At 32.6% G+C, this 18,661-nt stretch overlaps 5 protein-coding genes and 3 pseudogenes across 8 annotated transcripts, besides 1 other annotated feature; 4 read left to right on the top strand and 4 right to left on the bottom strand.

Moving 5' to 3' along the window:
* Window positions 1-6,888: part of a mobile genetic element that runs on past the window's edge.
* Window positions 719-1,811, bottom strand: TVAGG3_0192640 (annotated as a pseudogene). The gene has a single exon. A coding segment is annotated over exon 1 (1,093 nt).
* Window positions 2,252-3,307, bottom strand: TVAGG3_0192630 (keratin-associated protein family; the record flags this gene model as incomplete). Its single annotated transcript, XM_051226032.1, has 1 exon — window positions 2,252-3,307. One exon carries the CDS (start codon window positions 3,305-3,307, stop codon window positions 2,252-2,254), a length of 1,056 nt encoding a protein of 351 aa, XP_051111018.1.
* On the bottom strand, window positions 4,542-5,214 carry TVAGG3_0192620 (annotated as a pseudogene). Its single transcript has one exon. A coding segment is annotated over exon 1 (673 nt).
* On the bottom strand, window positions 5,247-6,146 carry TVAGG3_0192610 (annotated as a pseudogene). Its single transcript has one exon. A coding segment is annotated over exon 1 (900 nt).
* Window positions 6,889-8,746: 1,858 nt separating the features above from the next.
* On the top strand, window positions 8,747-8,962 carry TVAGG3_0192590 (uncharacterized protein; the record flags this gene model as incomplete). The annotated part of the gene is made up of 1 exon (XM_001315772.2): window positions 8,747-8,962. One exon carries the CDS (start codon window positions 8,747-8,749, stop codon window positions 8,960-8,962), a length of 216 nt encoding a protein of 71 aa, XP_001315807.2.
* Window positions 8,963-12,464: 3,502 nt separating this feature from the next.
* On the top strand, window positions 12,465-13,148 carry TVAGG3_0192580 (glycine-rich protein family; the record flags this gene model as incomplete). Its single annotated transcript, XM_001315771.1, has 1 exon — window positions 12,465-13,148. The coding sequence occupies one exon, from the start codon at window positions 12,465-12,467 to the stop codon at window positions 13,146-13,148; it is 684 nt and encodes a 227-aa protein (XP_001315806.1).
* A 44-nt stretch (window positions 13,149-13,192) lies between these two features.
* On the top strand, window positions 13,193-14,341 carry TVAGG3_0192570 (ribonuclease inhibitor domain-containing protein; the record flags this gene model as incomplete). The annotated part of the gene is made up of 1 exon (XM_001315770.1): window positions 13,193-14,341. The coding sequence occupies one exon, from the start codon at window positions 13,193-13,195 to the stop codon at window positions 14,339-14,341; it is 1,149 nt and encodes a 382-aa protein (XP_001315805.1).
* A 1,364-nt stretch (window positions 14,342-15,705) lies between these two features.
* Window positions 15,706-18,168, top strand: TVAGG3_0192560 (islet amyloid polypeptide processing; the record flags this gene model as incomplete). Its single annotated transcript, XM_001315769.1, has 1 exon — window positions 15,706-18,135. One exon carries the CDS (start codon window positions 15,706-15,708, stop codon window positions 18,133-18,135), a length of 2,430 nt encoding a protein of 809 aa, XP_001315804.1.
* Between the last annotated feature and the right edge of the window lie 493 nt (window positions 18,169-18,661).

The raw sequence follows: 18,661 nt of genomic DNA, 5'->3' as shown, positions 1-18,661 counted from the left end.
GGTAGACGTTATTAGTTACGAAAATGAAATTAGCAACGTTCTGGGCAGTTCTTCTGGGTTGATTCTTTTCATTAATTCTAATCTCATTATCCGTAATAATTGATTTCAAAGCGTTGAAGTTTGCGAGTCTGTCTTCACCTACATTCTTGAGTTCATTAAGTACAAGAAACATTTTATTCTCAACTACTGAATTGAAATTACCCGTTAGCTCATTTATTTCGGTAATGTTTTTACATGAATAACCGGCGAGAAGTTCAGAAATAATGTCTGTAAATCTTTTTACCTTTCCTGAAGTCCTTTCAAAATAATTGCTGTTTCATTCTTGATTCCAGGATGTTGAATCATTGATGCAATCCAGCCGAGTAGATATTTTACACTTCATCGTTATTATCACAAATGGCTTCTTTAATGAAATTCATAAACATCTCAATTTTTGAGTAATCTGGTTTTTCGAGAACGTTGTATTTATAACCTTGAAACATTGAGAAAACATCTGGAGAATCAGATTTAAAGCAAACACCCTTAACGGTTAATGAAGACAATTGATTTAGTAGTACATCCCATGCTGTTATTGTTTTACCTTCTTCTTTAAATAATTTAATCATCTTGAGTGACTCTTTCATGTTTGATTGAAGAACGAATGATATTTGATTCATTTTGTCGTGGATATTATAGTCCTTTTGAATGAAATATTTGTTTCCACAATCTACAAAACGGATTACACGTGATAAATTCCTCAATTACTTCAGAACTGTTTTTATACTGATGATTTTCAGCCTTGCGTCTAATATCTGTTATCAAAAACGAGTCATCAAGTTTTATATCAAATGTTATTTTTGGCTTACGTAATAAAGGTAAAACGTATTCATCATAATATTCCTTTTGATATAGTTTTAGAATCTTCACTAAACAAATGGAGAAGTCATTAAATGTGCATATCTACTACGTGCTTTTTCAAAATTACTTTTTGCATTTTCAGTTAAATTGCAGAAGTTATAAACGTTATCGTATGCTTCATTAATTAAATGATTAGGTAACGAATTAATTGCTTGAAACAGTGTGAATAATGTAACTTCTTTTTCTAAATTCATGTTTCCACCGTCATTATGTACTTCAAAATCACTGATGCCATCAACTATGCTTTGAGCTAGTTTATCGTCAATGTTTACATCTTTGTTTTCATTCATGATAGTCTTTATTTCTTCATTCTTTTGTTCAACTCTTACCTTAATATTCAAATCATTTAATATATCATTCACTGTTCTGGTTATGGTCGAGTCATAACTTCCGCGAATGAATGAGTATGTATTGATTGGTTCTGTTGCATTCTTTCGAACTCTTGAATCAGCCATAACCACTAATGAACGCTTTGAATCATCCATAGAAGTCATGATATCGATATCATAATCATTGCAGGAATAACATTTAATCATTCTGTTCGAAACTGAATAGAAGAAATTAATGTTACAATAAATGTGAAGACCTCCTGAAGCGGTTTTAACGATAACATCTTTATCCGAAAGTTTTGATAAAATATCTTTTCTAACTGTTTCTTTAAGTTCATCATTGTACGATTTATTGATATCAACATCTATAATCGTTAAATTTGAAATTTTATTTACTAATAAAGCCATACCAGTTTTCCTTCCTCTTCCTCCATCATGTTTGAGGTAGTTATGTAAATCAATCTTGTTTTCACCAATTCTTTCGTTGAGGGTTTTAGTTTCTGCCACAACTAATTCCTCAGCTAATGAATCAATAACTTTTTCATCAGAAACGATATAGTTGCTGTTGTTGTTTGTTGCTGTCATTTATATAGGAATAAAAAAATAAAAATAATTTTAAAACTAACTTTATTTTTGGACTGCATCAAATTTCCGGGACTGTTGTCAAAATGTCATGTTGTCTCATTTTTTCAGAGAAGTTAATTAACCTGGTGACCTGGTGACCCGGTGACCCGGTGACACTGAAAACATTTACGAAACATTAACGTAAACATTAACGCAAACATTAACGCAAACATTAATTTCCGGGACTGTTGTCAAAATGTCATGTTGTCTCATTTTTTCAGAGAAGTTAATTAACCTGGTGACCTGGTGACCCAGTGACACTGAAAACATTAACGTAAACATTAACGTAAACATATATTTCTGCAGTTCATCCATTACTTCATTACCTAATTAATTACAGACATAAACTATATTTAGTTCATTCGGTAAGCCTTGACCCAAAGGTCTGGGCTCAAGCGCGTTCATTGAACGCGGTACCATGCAAATACAGTCACAAATGGTGGCATGTAATCTTTACCCAAGCGCGTTGGATTTGTTGTGAAAGTGTGTGAATGATTTCCTCCCGGTTCAGTTTGTCGAAAAGTCTTTTTTGTTGAATCGTTATAAGCTGGAGATAAAACGGCATTGCCAGCTTCATAGTCTGAGTTGTATAATGGGTGGTCTCTTAATGAGTGTCTATGGTCGCCAGAAAAGTTTGTAGTTCCTGTATGAGTGTGTGGTGGAAGGTTTGCTTCTTTAATTTTCTTCGAACCTCCTGTTTGCTTTGAATATCTAGCACAGTATAAGAATTTATCTACAATCTGCTTCCACGTACCAAAACCTAAAACTGTTTCTGGATTTGTTGAGTTCATTGACGTATAAATAGAACCAACAGGATATAATGTTTGAAGTATTTCATTTTTCATGCTTGTAATCACATCATTTACTTCCGACTTCTTTGCATAATTTTCATCAACATAAGTTTTATCTGCTTTAAGGTCTAAACATCCTGAAACCCATTCTGTATCAGCTTTAACTTTAAAAGTCTCCAATGTCCATTCATGATACCATTCAACCTTTTCTTTAATTTCATTATCTTTTTCATCAACATAAACCAAATTTGCCTTCTTCTCTAATTCACTATCCACATATTCCTTATCTGCTTTCTTCATTATGTCGTTTAGGAAACCTTCTATGAATTCCTCATTTAAATTAAATCTTCCAATCTTCAAAACTTTAGGAAATGCATTTAATGCGTAATATCTCTGTTCTTCTGGTGGAATTGATGTTATATCATCCGTTATTCCTTTAATTTTTGAATTCATAAATAAAATTTCTTTTATATTTGATATCATTGCACCACCTTTGCAAACGAATTCGAAATGGTCATTTTTCAATACTATCTCCAAATCTCCATATTTCAACCTTTGCGTTTGTTCTGCCGTCTTTGAATTATATGCATATGGGGCGTATGTAATGGTCTGAAGGACCTGGGTGCTTTGCGCCTTAAGTTGCTGCGGTTGCTGTTGTTTAATCATTTATTATGATTTAAAAATAAATATTTAATCCGTTATCTCATCAGCTATTTTCTCTATTTGAAATTGCCATAATATTTCATTCATAAATTCTAAATCACAATCAAATAGGTCAGTTATTCTAAATTTAATATTTGATATAATCTTTTGAATGAAGAATAAATGAATTCCCGGATAATTGAAACGGATATGATAAAGAAAATGTGTTTAAGTTGATGGATAAAATGTTTTGTATTGATGGGTAAGAGTTAGGGTCTAATGTTTGATGTGAAAATCTCATTGGGGTATTAACTTTATCACATTTGATTAAAATGAAATTGGAACCAGTGTCAGAATACAAAACATCCCCAACATCTTTTTCAAAATTTAATATCCCCAACAATGAACGAAGATGAGGAGTACAAAATTTAATTTTCAGCGGAAATTTAATAAGGTTATTTATTTCATCAAGTTCAAAAAGTTTATCAGGTTTTGATTTAAAATTTTCTTCATACCATACGATAAATGATTCATTTAAATAACATAAAATCGTGTTAATATCCCATTTCGCTATCACATTATTTATATACATATCATACGTTTTTTCATGGTCATCTTTAATAAATGATATATAATCTGAAGGGTCTAAAAGAATGGGATTAAATTTACCACTCACAGAAACGAGAGTAACATTATAAATTCCGCTAACTGTTAAATTTAATTCACAGTTATTATTCGAAAATAAATATTGATAATTGACATTTTTTATTACGATTAAAAATATGGTAAAGCGTTATTTTCCAGTGATAAATAAAACTAGAATAAGATTACCTCAAGAATTCATAAATTCAACGAATAAGAAATTCATTCATGTTATAAATTTTAGTGTTTTCAGAAAATATGAGTCAGTGTCATATTCATCAACAGGTTATATTTCACTTCATTCAAATTTAGTTCAATCAAACCCATATAATGACCATTTCATAAGATTTTCAGATGGTATTAAAAATGTAATTGATAGATTAAAATATGAACAGATTGATAATATCGAATTTTTGGAATTTTGGTTTAAATATCCCGATGGAAAAAAGATTGAAGTTAAAGATAAAGCTGATACTATAACAAAAACAATTACAATGACCGATCCGGATAGTGGGGAACAAAAAGAAATAAAACAAACGATAGAAACTGGTGAAAGGTCAATTATTATTGATTATGATTCAAAGGATTATTATTCGATAATGTTAATGCTTGAATATTAAATAGCCTTAACAAAGAATTTTTCAAAGTGATATTTTATATTCATCAACTATTTTATTATAAATATCATTATATGTTAAATGAAGTTCAGTTGTTGTTCCGTTCTTTGATATCTTAATTGTGCTAATATCCTTTATAGGATTTATTTTTGCAACTGTTCCGCAGCATGAAACCTCATCATCTATGAAAAATTGAATCTTAACGTCTGAATCTTGAACATCACAAAGAATGGCGATAATGTGAATTAATGATTCATACGGTAAAATAATTAAACCGGATTGATCAATTAAATTTATTATTGAATCATAATTATTAATTATTATATCACGGTAAATTTTCATTAATTCAGAATTAATATCTATTTTATATGGGTTCTCGATGTTTGATGAAAGAGGTGGGGGGTATGTTGGATAAGTGGGAATTTCAACGGGTTCTTTACCGGGTTCAGATAAAATGATCGGGTCTCCATTCTCATGGTTTTCTTCATTCTCCTCATTCTTCGGTAAGTCACGAGTTAATAAATTTGGTTGAGTTGCTGACCTTGTTAATTCGGGGCTAACATTAACTTTAACATTTTGAATAATTCGTGATTTATCATCATTTACGTTATAACCAACCGTAATCTCTGCTTTTGCGTTAGTGTTCTTTTGACTAGTGAAACGTCTTCTCATTTATATTCGAATAAAAAAATATATTTAAACTTTTATTTTGCTGGAACTTTTGAATCTATTATTCCCTGTATTTGTTCATGAAGTTGATTTTTAGCTGTTTCATCGAAATTAATAGACCGAATATATTCATTAATTGCATTCTTATAATCATCTGATTTCTCAAATTTTCTTTTATCTGATTCCTTAACTAAATCATAAGTTAAACCTCGTTGCTGATATAATGGTTTCTTAATTAAATCTTTGAATGCTTGAGATAAAGCACCTGATGCAATTCTTGCTACTATAATTGGTTGGAATTGCTGTTTAAGTTCATCTTTAACATTTGCGAAAAACTGGATCGAATAAAGCAACTTTAAAGAATTTCTTAGCTGAAATTTCGGGTCTAATATTTGCATATTGACCATCAAACTGGTTAGAATATCGTGGTAATCCATCCGGTCCCTCTTCAATAGCATTTAATTCTTCATTGAAATAAGAATATGGATTATGACGGTATGAATTAATTGGACCATTTTCACCTTCTCCAATGTATTGTTTAACAGCTTTTCCATTTTCATCAAATTGCATAGGATAACGTTCATTATATGCTTTACGTTTAGGATAATCAGTTATAGTTAATTTATAACCATTTATGACTTTAATATTACCTTGACCATCAGTAACGAAAACTTCATTTATACCATCAGGTTTTCCATTTGGACCCGTAATGTCTGCTTCGTGTGCTTCCCAATTTGGACCTTGACGTTTGGCATATGCTTGAGCTTCTGGTAATGTTAAAACGTTTCTCATTTGTTTAACATCTTTTTGAAGACCAGCAACAATATGAACTAATTCTTTCATTCCATCAGGAACTTTCATAGTTCTATTATATGCACCCTTTTTGTTTGTCCTTGTTTTAATGGAACCTGTAGAAGATTTGCTATTTCTGTCATGTTTAATTATAAATAAAAAATAAAAATTAATTATAAAAAGTTAATCAAATTTAACACTTCCTTTATTTAAATCAACTATTATTTTTCCATGTTCACCTAATTGCTGATATTGTGTGTAAAGTTCATTAATGCTCATTGGTAAATTCACTTGATAAAGCATAACGTTCAACTGTTGACGACTAAACCCACTGAAAATGAAAAGTGTTGATAGATTTGATTTAATGTTTGTGCTTAATGCTTTGAAATATTGAACAGCCATAAAGAATGAACACTGAATGTGTCGACATTGAGTTAATAACTGATTAAAATATGATTTCTCATTTGTTATTAGTTTTGATTTCACTGCATCATCTAGAAAAATGAGTGAATGCAAAAATTCTCTATCAAAATTTGAAATAGAAAGTGTTTCAAATAATTCATCCCGTTGTTTATCAATAATTTTATCCTCTAATCCTTGCTTCTTGATTGTATTATATAATTCTTTATACATTAAAAAGTTTTTTAAATAATCTTCTGCTTCTTCTTGTGATAAATAAATAATTGGAATTTTGATTAAATGCTTTAAAGATTCAAATGTATCATCTGAAGGTGAACCTGAACGGTTGATATAAATTAACACATGTGAATAGGGGGAAGTGTTAGCAATAATGATAATTTGTTTTAATATCGTTAATGTTTTACCTTTATTTTGTTTACCAATTGCTGCAGTGATTGAATTTAAGTAACATTCAGAATATGGAATTTTCATTAATTTTTCCTTAGATAGAGCATTTCTATTATCACTCAATGCTTCATTAATCATATCATCTACGTATGTATTATATACTCCTGCTAATTCTTCATAAGGGGTGGATGAATTTAAATCCATTTAATCAAAAATAAATTTATAATTTTAAACATTTCTATTCATCAATATTTCATCATATGAACTTCTATACTGTGGTGGTGTACCTGTTGGATGATATTTCAAACCTTCATCCGGTGTCCATGTCCAATATGTAGTCCTAGTAAACCAAACCTGAGGAGGATTTGTCACCTTTGAACAGTAAGTGTCATTTTCACCCTGAATGATTGGATAAGCTTTCACTTGTACTGTAACTTGTGAGTTGAAAGTTTCTAATCCATCAAAGAATATACCCGCTCCATCACGTTGAACTGGAATAGTGCATAAGAATGAAGTTTGGTCTTTCCATGTTCTAGCTAATGGCGCCATCATCATCATTCAGTGGTCTAGTTAATGAGTCCTCGTATTCTTCTGTGCATTCATTCACTCCATCTAAATCAGAAGCTTGAAGCATACGTGTAAAGAATATGTCACCCACTGTGGTCATCGCTTGATCGGGGAAGTTTCTGGAATCTATAGTGACCTGAAGACCTCGAAGCATTGGATTTTCTAAAACTGTTCTTTGCATTGCATTCTTCGGAAATGTTAACACAACATCTGTAACATTATGAAGAGCGTATGAGAAATCTGAGCTAATACCTTCAGGAGTGATGCAACCTCCATTTAGTGAACGAACGTCAATATGTTGAGCTGGAATCATGAATGGATCTTCCTTACTGAATAAACGTGGTATTGCTTTAACTGATTCTTCAATTAAACCGTATCCTGGTGTAATGCATTTATCCTCTAAAACTTCCATCTTTGTGCATGAAATAATAACGTCATCAACTGTTGCGTCAGCAGATGTAGCGGCTAAGCTTGTAATTAATTTGGCAGGAAGTCCGATTTGTTGGAATTTGCGATCATATTTATAAACATGATTCATAATCTTTTCATAATTTTCATCAGTTATCTTTTCATAAACGTAATTTTGTAAATCAGCAACTCTTAACGGGTCAACCTGACAAAATACTAAAGTATCCCTGAAAACATAATATTTAAGAATGATATCACCAAATGATTTAGGATAATCATCGAACGCCTGAAATGCTAACAAATCATTTACCGGAATAATCATATCAAAAGTGACATCAACTTCTTCATTTGCTTTCTTGAAAACTTCTGAAGGGTCAATATATTTACCACATACTGAGTTATCATATTTTTGAACATTATTATATAACGAATGAACAAACTTTTTAACTTTCCTTTCTGATTTTGGTTTATATGTTGCAAATGCGAAAGATTCACGGGCGCAATCCATCTGAAGATAACCGGCATCACCTCTTTCGGTTTCTACTTCTAATTGTTTAAAGCTTTGATTTGATGATTTGTAACCAACGAATAAACGCATGCATTTAAAAGCGGCATCACATGTGAAAGCTTTATTTGAAACTAGAGTTGCTTTAACTTTGCGTTTAATATATGTGTCACCTAATTGGTTCACATCATGAGCCGGATTTGTAATTCTTAAATGAGTTTGTTTATCATCAAAATATGGAGCATCAGAGTCATAGCATGAACTTTCAAGTTCTCTATAATATCTTCTACCGTCATTCTTTGCGAATATTTCATTTATCTTTTCGAATGAATGAAACACATTTCCATTAATCGGGTTTGGGTTTGGCACCAAATAGTTAGTCGTCATTTATTAATAAATAAAAAATCAAAATTAAAAGATGAAAATGAATTTTTAATTTTAATGAAATAATCAACTATGGCTGCAGGTATATTTAAGAAACTGTGGGATAAAGTAAAAAGAGGAGCGAGTAAAGTTTGGGAAACATTGAAGAAGGGAGCAAATTGGATATTTAAGAATAAAGAAGCAATTAGTGACGTTGCTGAATCAATAACACCAAAAGCTGCCCCAATAAGAGAAATTTTAAATAAAGGAGAAAAAGTTTATCAAAGACTACAACCGATACTAAGATAAAAATAATATTTATTTATTTTTCCACTATCTACCTCCTATTTTATTAAGTATTCCTTCAGCATTCCACCAATTGCGTTACCTGCTTGTGCTCCCATCGCCGGATTACCTGCTTTAGTACCTAATACTCCACCTATGATAGTTCCTGCCGTTTTCGCTACTGGTGCCAAAAAGTTTGCAAGGGTTTAATAATCTTTTTATGAACCCAACCCGCAGCTTTCTTAATTCCATCCCATAATTTTTTAAAGAATCCTGCCGCCATTTCTGATTTAATATTAATTAAAAAAATATTTCATCACTTATATTCTAATTTTTATTTAATGATAAATGAAACCGATTTTAAAAATAAATGAAACAGAGGAGGAAGAAATAAATGAAAGTGAAAATGTTCAACAAAAAATAAACGTTGTTAAACCAATTACTGAAATAAAAATTTTTTCATCTGTTGAAGAATTTAATGACTATTATGCTAATAATAAAAAATTATTTGAAGAATTGACAACATGTAAATTGAATAAAATGTTTAAAGTTGATGGATTCAAAATTTCAAAAATAAAAGGAGTGGTTAGTTTGAAATCTATTCCTCAATCAAGAATCACCTCATTAATGAAAATTGATGATTTAACAAAAAGAATAGAAGAGATTGAAGAAAGAATGAATCAAATAATTGATTTCATAAATTCAAATAATCATTAGTTTCTTAAAGTTCATGTTGAACTCATCAAATTCTTCTTCATCATTACCATTACCTTTAGCGAGTTTATTTACTCTTTCAACTTTATCTTTTGATAGTCTTTCGTTTAATTTTTTCTGAAGTTTTTCGTTACCAAGTTCTAAAATTTTACATGGATGATATTTAAACCTGTTAAATTCTTTTTCCTCAGTTTTAATCATTAATCTACAAAGAACTTTAGTGAGGTGGTTTTGTTGTTTAAACCATTTATCCTTAATATTTGTTATAAATTCAATATCCGGAATTAATTCCCAAATTTTTGAATTTTCGATTAATTTACCATCAAATGCAAAAGCAATAGGTTTAATATTAAACTTACCTTTATAAAATAAACTTTGTACGCAATCATCAAAATAAACGTCTACTTGTTTAACCTGGGTGAGAATTGGTGAAAGTTTATCCATTAATTGATTCACAGTCACGAATTTTGAGCTGTTCATTTCATACAAAATAAAAAAATAAATTATTCAAAAAATATAAGACATGAATTTTTAAAGTTTATTTTTTATTCATGAAAATAATTATTTCTAATTTCTTTTACTCTCTCATACATACTAGATTTAAAGAATTCAGAACATTTTCCATAATCTCCTAAATGTTTTCTTATCCCTAACGTGTGCCAGTTATTATATGAAACTGAATAAACTTTATCTTTATCTTTACACCTTTCATCACTTCCAATATATTTATATCTCAGTTTTGATTTAGCATTTTCATATTCATTAACGTTTAATAATTCACAGTCTTCCTTTTTAAATAAATGTTTTATGTATTCAGGATTTAATACTCTACGTTTATATGCTCCTAACTTAGTTCTAAAGGTTTTTCTACAAAATTTAGGAATTCCATCCTCTTTAATGTCATCAATGATTTCCATTTCATTATTTTCAATTTCTTCTTCTCGTTTATGAGGTCTTTGATTATGACTCCATTGATTCCATGAAATTAAATATTCTTTATCATTATATTTATACCTCATTAGCTTATTTTGGCTTTCATATTCATTTAATAATTCACAATCTTCATTTTTAAATTGAAGTTTAACCCATTCAGGATTTAAACAATGTTTAATTAATCGCGGAATATCTGACATCATCTATATATAGCTTCTTTTATAAAAGATAAAAAAATAAATTATTTTAAAATTAATGTTAATTTTTTAAATGATTTATAAATAAATATATTTTAAAATTAATGTTAATTTTTTAATGATTTATAAATAAATATATTTTAAAATTAATGTTAATTTTTTAATGATTTATAAATAAATTTTAAAATGTGTTTAGTATATAATATTTATTACTAATTTATTTAATAATGTTGCGCTTTCTTACGAATTCATGACTTAAAAAACGTAAGAAAAAATTTTTATATTATCTATATATAGAAGATGTGAAAATATACCTTCATCTATATATAGACGTAACAAAAAAGTCACAAAACCCTTCCTATCCTACTACTATTACTTAATAAAAAAATGAAAATATTTAAATATGAAGAATGATCTTTTGTAAGCAAGCAAGTAATTTTATGTGAAATAAACTTTGAGGTTCTTTATAAATGTCATCAATTTGCTTTTTTTGGTAATTTTTCCTCAAATTCTTTTGGAAAATTAGTGTTATACAATGTAAAATTATTTGTTAACAAGTGGATAGTCTATGAATATCAAAATGAAGAAACGCTTCGAAACCATTTTTGCTAGCCAAAATGAGTATTATCTTTTAAGAGGTAAACTTCACAAAGACGAACGATTCTCACTGGCGTTAATTAAGACTGACTTAACAGATCGATGGTATAACGATTTTACTCCATTATTTATTCACAAAATTGCTCAACAAGTAGGTAACATTAAGAAACTAATGGTATTTTGGAAAATATTATCAAACTATACAGAAGATAATGATATAGGCTATAAAATTAAAATTCATTCGGAAAATAAAGAAGAAGACAATCAAAAATCAACAATATATTTAATTATAGAAGAAACAACACACTTTAGTAAAGTTAGTTACCCATTACCACTTGAGCATTTACCATTTACAGTAGATGAATTTCAAGAAAACCTTAGATTCTTTTACAATAAAATACAATGCTTAGAAAGCACACGACTATTACATGAGAAAGAAATATCTGACTTAAAAACCGAATTATCAATCACCAAAACTAGTAATGATCATCTAAAGATACACACTCAAAAGAAACTTTTAGCACTGCAAAAGAAAATCGAATCCGAAAAGCAAAAAGTTTTCAATCAAAATCTTCTTTTGTCTTCAATTAAACCAAAAGCCAAGGCATCTAAACAGATCATGAGAAACTCGACTAAAGTTTCTATATCTGAGCTTTCAACAGACTTCTAAAAATTGCGCAATAATTAAAGAGGATTTCCGCTGATCAGTTACATATGTATTTGATTGGATTTCTACTCGCATTTCAGCAAGTCCCAAGTTCCCGTGACAAACATTATTTTCGAAATACTTGATATTAGTTAAATCTCTTTGTCAAATTTACTTTTACTTTAATTGGAGCAAGTTTTTATTTCGATGTTTATTGATATACCCAGTTACCCCATACTTTTTTACTCAGTATCCACAGTAAATCCAAGATTGGAATACGAAACTCAACTTGTTACGACACGAAAACACATTCAGCTTTTATTTTATAGTTTTGCATAAGCATATGAAAGCATGACTTCAAAATTTCATGAATGAATTTATAGAAATCAATTGCTTGTAACGCATTTGTATCTGACGCATATATGAATAACGTTGATATATGCAGTGGAACTTTTCATTTAAAGGCTCAAAAAATGAGCTTACCTTGCAACCTGGCAGATATTTACTTGAATGCTGGGGAGCCCAAGGAGGTGGCAAGGATGTTAGTGCATTAGCTGGCTTAGGAGCCGGTGGGAAAGGTGGATATTCCTCTGGAACCATTTTTCTTCAAAAATCGACTCCAATTTTTGTTTATGTCGGTGGTACCGGTAAAGTTATTGCAGATGGCATTGCTGAAGGTGGCTTTAATGGCGGTGGAAGTGCTTGGGGCAAAGCATCTAGCGTAGATCCAGCAGGCGGAGGTGGTGGAGCGACAGATATCCGACTTAACATCGACGACCTCTATTCGCGAGTCATTGTAGCTGGCGGTGGAGGTGGTGGCGGTGAAGATAGTGAAATAGGTGGATTTGGCGGTGGCTTGGAAGGCGGAAGGAATTCTAATAATTGGGTTTCATATCCAGGCGCTCAAAATTCATCGTCACATGGAGCTGCATTTGGACACGGAGCTCACACTCCCTGCAATGGCGGAGGTGCGGTGGTGGTTGGTATGGAGGCGGTGTTAATTATGGCCAAGAAACTCCTGCTAGCTCTACTAATGGCGATGATACAGATGGAGGTTCAGGTGGAAGCGGTTATGTTTACACCAGAGAAACATCGAAATATTATCCAACAGGATGCAAACTAAATCCATCCTATTTCCTTGAAAATGCACAAACAATTGGTGGCAACATGATCATCACAGAACCGAACGGAGCTTCATCTACTGGTCACTCTGGAAATGGATATGCAAGAATTACTTTATTAGGAATTCCTTATCAAAACGTCTTCTACAGTTACCACAACGAAACAACATTAGACGTGATGATGAAAGACGAAGTTTGCAATGAATCCATCAATCTTCCTTCAAAAGTTGACAACAAACCAGTTGTTTCCATCCTCCCGAGAGCATTTTACGGAAATTCCTGTCTGAGATCTATAAAAATTCCGAAAACAGTTGAATCCATTGGTTCCGAAGCTTTCTCAATGGCATCAAACCTCAGAGAAGTTGTCTTTGAGCAAGAAAGTCTCTGCAACTCCATTGGAAATTTTGCTTTCTCTGACACATCCCTTGCCAAAATTTCCATCCCATCTTTAGTCACTTCCATTGGAGAGTGGTGCTTCAAATCCACCGCATTGAATTATATTTCGTTTGAATCCCCATCTCACCTCGAAAGTATCCCTGCCGGCTGCTTCCACGGTTCCGATCTCGCCTCCATTTACATCCCTCAATCTGTGAAAACCTTCCAAAGAAACGCATTTTCGAATTCGAACATCCAAAGCATTGATTTCAACACAACATCGCAACTAGAATTAATTGACGAAAGCTGTTTTTCTAATTCTCACATTAGATCTATAACTATTCCTGACTCTGTGAAAATCATCTCAAACAACGCATTCGAAAGGACATTCGACCTCGACAGAGTTACGTTTGGAAGTGGCTGTCTTGTAGAAATTATTCCTCAAATGTGTTTCCTCAATTCGAATATCAACTCTATTTACATCTCGAAAAAGATCTCCAGCATTGGAAAGAACGCGTTCTTGAACTCTGCGATACAAACAGTTCGTTTCGATGCATTGAGTATCTGTCAAAATATCTCTGAAAAGTCGTTCTTCAACACTAGTTTGTCTTCTATTTCTTTGCCTCCTTCTGTTGCAATCATAGGCAACTACGCATTTGCAAACTGTTCAAGACTTCAGTTTGTTTCGTATTGTTCAAGTACTTATCAAGAAAATAGAAACATTTTCGATAAATCTGACATGCTCAAGAATGTTTCTGTTGCTTATTACTTCCTGTTCTCAACATCGGAATTTGCAAATTTGGAAACGAAGCTGGATTGAAATGTGGAACACCACAAAAATGCCCTTTCTGTCTGTATAAGATGCGCGAAAGAGTTTACATTTACTTGTGTATCTTGTTAGAATAAAAGAATAATTTTGGATATGATAGACATTTTGCATTAGATTATTTTGGTTGATTTAGATTATGATATTTCAAGTCTATGAGTTATATAACGTTTCAATCTAATCTACATTTGATTAAATGCTCTGGCTCTCAAGGAGCTGGATACCAAGTTCGTTCTAAGTTGAGTAACTGCTGAATGTGCATCAACTATTTACAATTAAGAATATTCGAATGAGATATAATCTTATTTGTGCGCACGAATATTTATTTTAAATTTGTATGAGAAGGTGTGACACATGCAATGGGATTTCACATTTAAAGGCTCAAAATATGAGCTTGCCCTGCAACCTGGCAAATATTTGCTTGAATGCTGGGGTGGCGATGAAGATCCTGGTAATATGGGTGGATTTGGCGGTGGCTTGGAAGGCGGAAGGAATTCTAATAATTGGGTTTCATATCCAGGCGCTCAAAATTCATCGTCACATGGAGCTGCATTTGGACACGGAGCTCACACTCCCTGCAATGGCGGAGGTGCGGTGGTGGTTGGTATGGAGGCGGTGTTAATTATGGCCAAGAAACTCCTGCTAGCTCTACTAATGGCGATGATACAGATGGAGGTTCAGGTGGAAGCGGTTATGTTTACACCAGAGAAACATCGAAATATTATCCAACAGGATGCAAACTAAATCCATCCTATTTCCTTGAAAATGCACAAACAATTGGTGGCAACATGACCATCACAGAACCAAACGGAGCTTCATCTATTGGCCACTCTGGAGATGGCCACGCAAGAATTACTTTTGTTGGATGCGATTTTAAGTGTGTGACAGGACAAAGATGTCCACTTTATCTGTATAAATCTCGCGAAAGTGTGTATATTTATTTGTTTATATTGTTAAAATAAAATATTCTTTTAAAATAATATTTGATTTTTTTTTTACCTAAAAAGATTTTCGATTAATCATGAAGTGAATACATTTTATTTGGTTTCTATCTGTTGATCTCTTATTTGCACAGTCGAACACATAAACTTCTGATTATGTACAAATATTTGGGAAAAAATACACGTTTTGTACAATATTTGGGAACAATATGTTGAATTGATTCATTTTGCATCTAGTTAATGCATTTGTTCCATTCCTGAATCATGATGAAATCTCAAATTATAGAACATATTGATTTTTGAAGTAATTCTACAACAAAATATGAATGACAAGTGAAAATCATTAAAAGTTTATTAAAATAGTTGATGTCAATATTCTGAGATTTTTTTATCGAGAAGATTTTTTATAAAAAAAATATGTTTTTCTTCCTTTCATTCTTTATCCACTCATATGATGTCAAAGATCCGTATTTTAAGGATCAATTTCCGATAGAAAATAATGGAAGATGGGTAGGAATATCCAACGAAGACATCGAAGTGAAAGAATGTTGGGATAATGATGTATTTGGAACAGATATTCCTGTTGCAGTCATCGACGATGGATGCAATTACAATCATTTAGATCTAAATCGTTCTTATGTTAAAGAAAAGTCTTTTAATTATAAAACTTGGACAAATGATGCTATAAATGAAAACGAAACGTACAAATCTGGAACCATCAATGCAGGAAACATTGCAGCTGATGGTAATAATATATCAATTATTGGAGTTGCGAAAGATGCTAAAGTTGGATGCTTCAATATCAAAGCAAATTACACATATGACAATCTAATTGATTCGCTTTCGAGATATAACGATTACTATCGAATTAAATTAATTGGATTTACTAATGAATGTGATACAGCTTGCAATTTCGAGGAACCACGTCAAGAAATCACAGATGCAATTAATAAAGCGCCTTCTTCATTAATTTACGTCAAACCTGCAGGCTCAAACGCTATAATTGGCGGAGATACAAACAATGATGCTCTTTCTAGATCGCCAAGAGTCGTTATTGTTAGCGATTCCAATCATAGAGGTGCCAGATCTGCATGGTCTAACCGCGGCACTAACATTTTATGCACGGCTCCTTCAGGAGGTTCATCATCCTACGATAACATACGAGTTCCATCATCGCCAGGCTTATCAACAGTCGACAATGAAGGTGTAGAGATCCCAGACCCCCGAAACAAAGGCGCTTCCTACATTTCAGGCGCAATTGCCTTGTTATTACAGCAAAAACCGAGTTTTACATGGCGAGAGGTTCAATACGCCATTGCCAGCAGCTGCACGAAGATCGATCCGAACCATCCTTCGTGGGTTATCAACGGCGGAAAGTTTTTCTACTCGCATATCTACGGTTTCGGCCGATTGAACTCTAATCTGATGCTCCAGATCTCAGACAGCATCGGAACACTACCAGATCCAGTTCAAATCTCTGTAGAAAACACAGATGAGGAAGATATTCCAGTTTTGAGGGGCGGATCCATCGAAAAAGAGGTCGAAATCAGCGAAGACAAGATAAACTCAATAGAATACGTCACTCTGTCTATCGATCTCGATGTTTCCGACTTCAGTGCCCTCAGAATTTGGGTTTACTCCCCTCAAAACACGTTTTCCTACATCAAGAGCCCTTCCCACGTCAAGGAGTCCAAAGGCCGCAAGACGTACGAGTTCCTCATCCGCACATTTTATGGTGAATCAGCGAAAGGAAAGTGGAGAATCAAGTTTGTGTCAGATTCTTTGACAAATCCACCTCATTTCTACAAACTGAATCTTTTTGTCAGCGGACTGGAGAACTACAACCTCCAGAGCTACCAAAGAGTCGGCTCAGACCCATACGTCAAGCCGTACACGAGGTACGAAGCGAAACTGAACATCACTTCGAGCAGCACAGGAAAACAGATTTCTAAGATCGCCTGCGGAATTCCGTTCAACTTCAACGTGACAATTCCATCGAAACCGAACACAACAGTCACTGTGACACTCGGCGACTCTTTGAAGACGTCGAGGTGGCCCCTCCTTGACCGGCCTGTCCCAGCAGATTCGATCGACAAAATCACGATTCCCTGCCACTTCAAAAATTTCAGTAGAATGAATATTTCTGTGGAGAACTTCGAGGAAAACGTGTACGGATCGAAGGAAGTGACCATAGAGAACGTGAACAGATACGTCAACGAGATCTTGGACCCACAGACATACGAAGTCGTCAGAATTTCTGAGTCAGGACAAATTGAAATTGATTTCTCTGTCAGAATGTCACTTTTGTATTGGATTGATGGTTCATATGCACAGAGGGCCCGGTTATCATTGTACGACATGGATGCCGAAGAAGTTGTTTTCTCTGAGTACTACGACATCATAAACATGACGAAAATAAAAATTCCGTACAGACTGAGATGTTACAGGTGTCTTCTTAGTTTTGTCCCAATTTGGTACTCAAACATGACTGACGAATGCCTGAATATGATACAGCCGATATCTATTCTGGAGCCACTCGAGCAGCCGCCTGAGCCGTGGATCATAAAGATATCGAAGAAGTGCCCAATTCCTAAGAATATAAAGACGCCAACACCTCCTCCTGCAACTCCTTTCCCAACAAAGTCGCCGGGACCTGACCCAACAAAGACACCAACGGCAACACTGCCTGGAGAAGGCGCGAAACAAAACAAAAAGGCTGTGATTGTCGGAATGACATTCACTGTCGTTTTCGCTGTGTTTTTGGGTGTTTTCTTGTGGATCAACAGAAGAAAAATTGGAAATTCGCCGCCTATAACGAAAGAATCTGATTTCTCTCTCATAGAATAATGTTTTATTTTATTATCTTTATTTATATCTATAGTAAAAAGGAAATTATCATTTGAAATAATATATTTTTAGATAATTTTGGAATTCAAAAGAAAATGAAATTAATGTAGCTTAAAGTTCTTTTGAAATGCAAAATGGAGCATATCTGAGGTGAATATCTTATTGAAATATTACATTAATTCAATTGAGTATTAAAATATTATTGAATTTTTTAGGAATATCTGAAGAATCTCAACGGAAAACATATTAAACAGCTTCTAATATGTAAAATAGAATAAGTAACAGATTTTATAAACGCAGATATCTTAAAAAATGAGACAAAAAGTACAATTTTTTAGGGGAAAAATAGATATTTTGAAAAAATATTAATAGGGATGCGTTAAACACGCCATTTGACCGGGCGTACATTTTTTTTGTTCGCCCAAAATTTTCGCCATTTGAGAAATTCAAAAATTAAAAATAAAATTTTAATCTTGATTTTTGTATTTTCGTGATTTTTTTGAAACTTACATAAGCGATGAAATAC

This window comes from Trichomonas vaginalis, chromosome IV (genome assembly GCF_026262505.1).
Source record: "Trichomonas vaginalis G3 chromosome IV, whole genome shotgun sequence".
Taxonomy (NCBI): domain Eukaryota; phylum Parabasalia; order Trichomonadida; family Trichomonadidae; genus Trichomonas; species Trichomonas vaginalis.
Note: the sequence above shows the minus strand (reverse complement) of the source record. Positions and strands in the feature narration are given on the sequence as shown.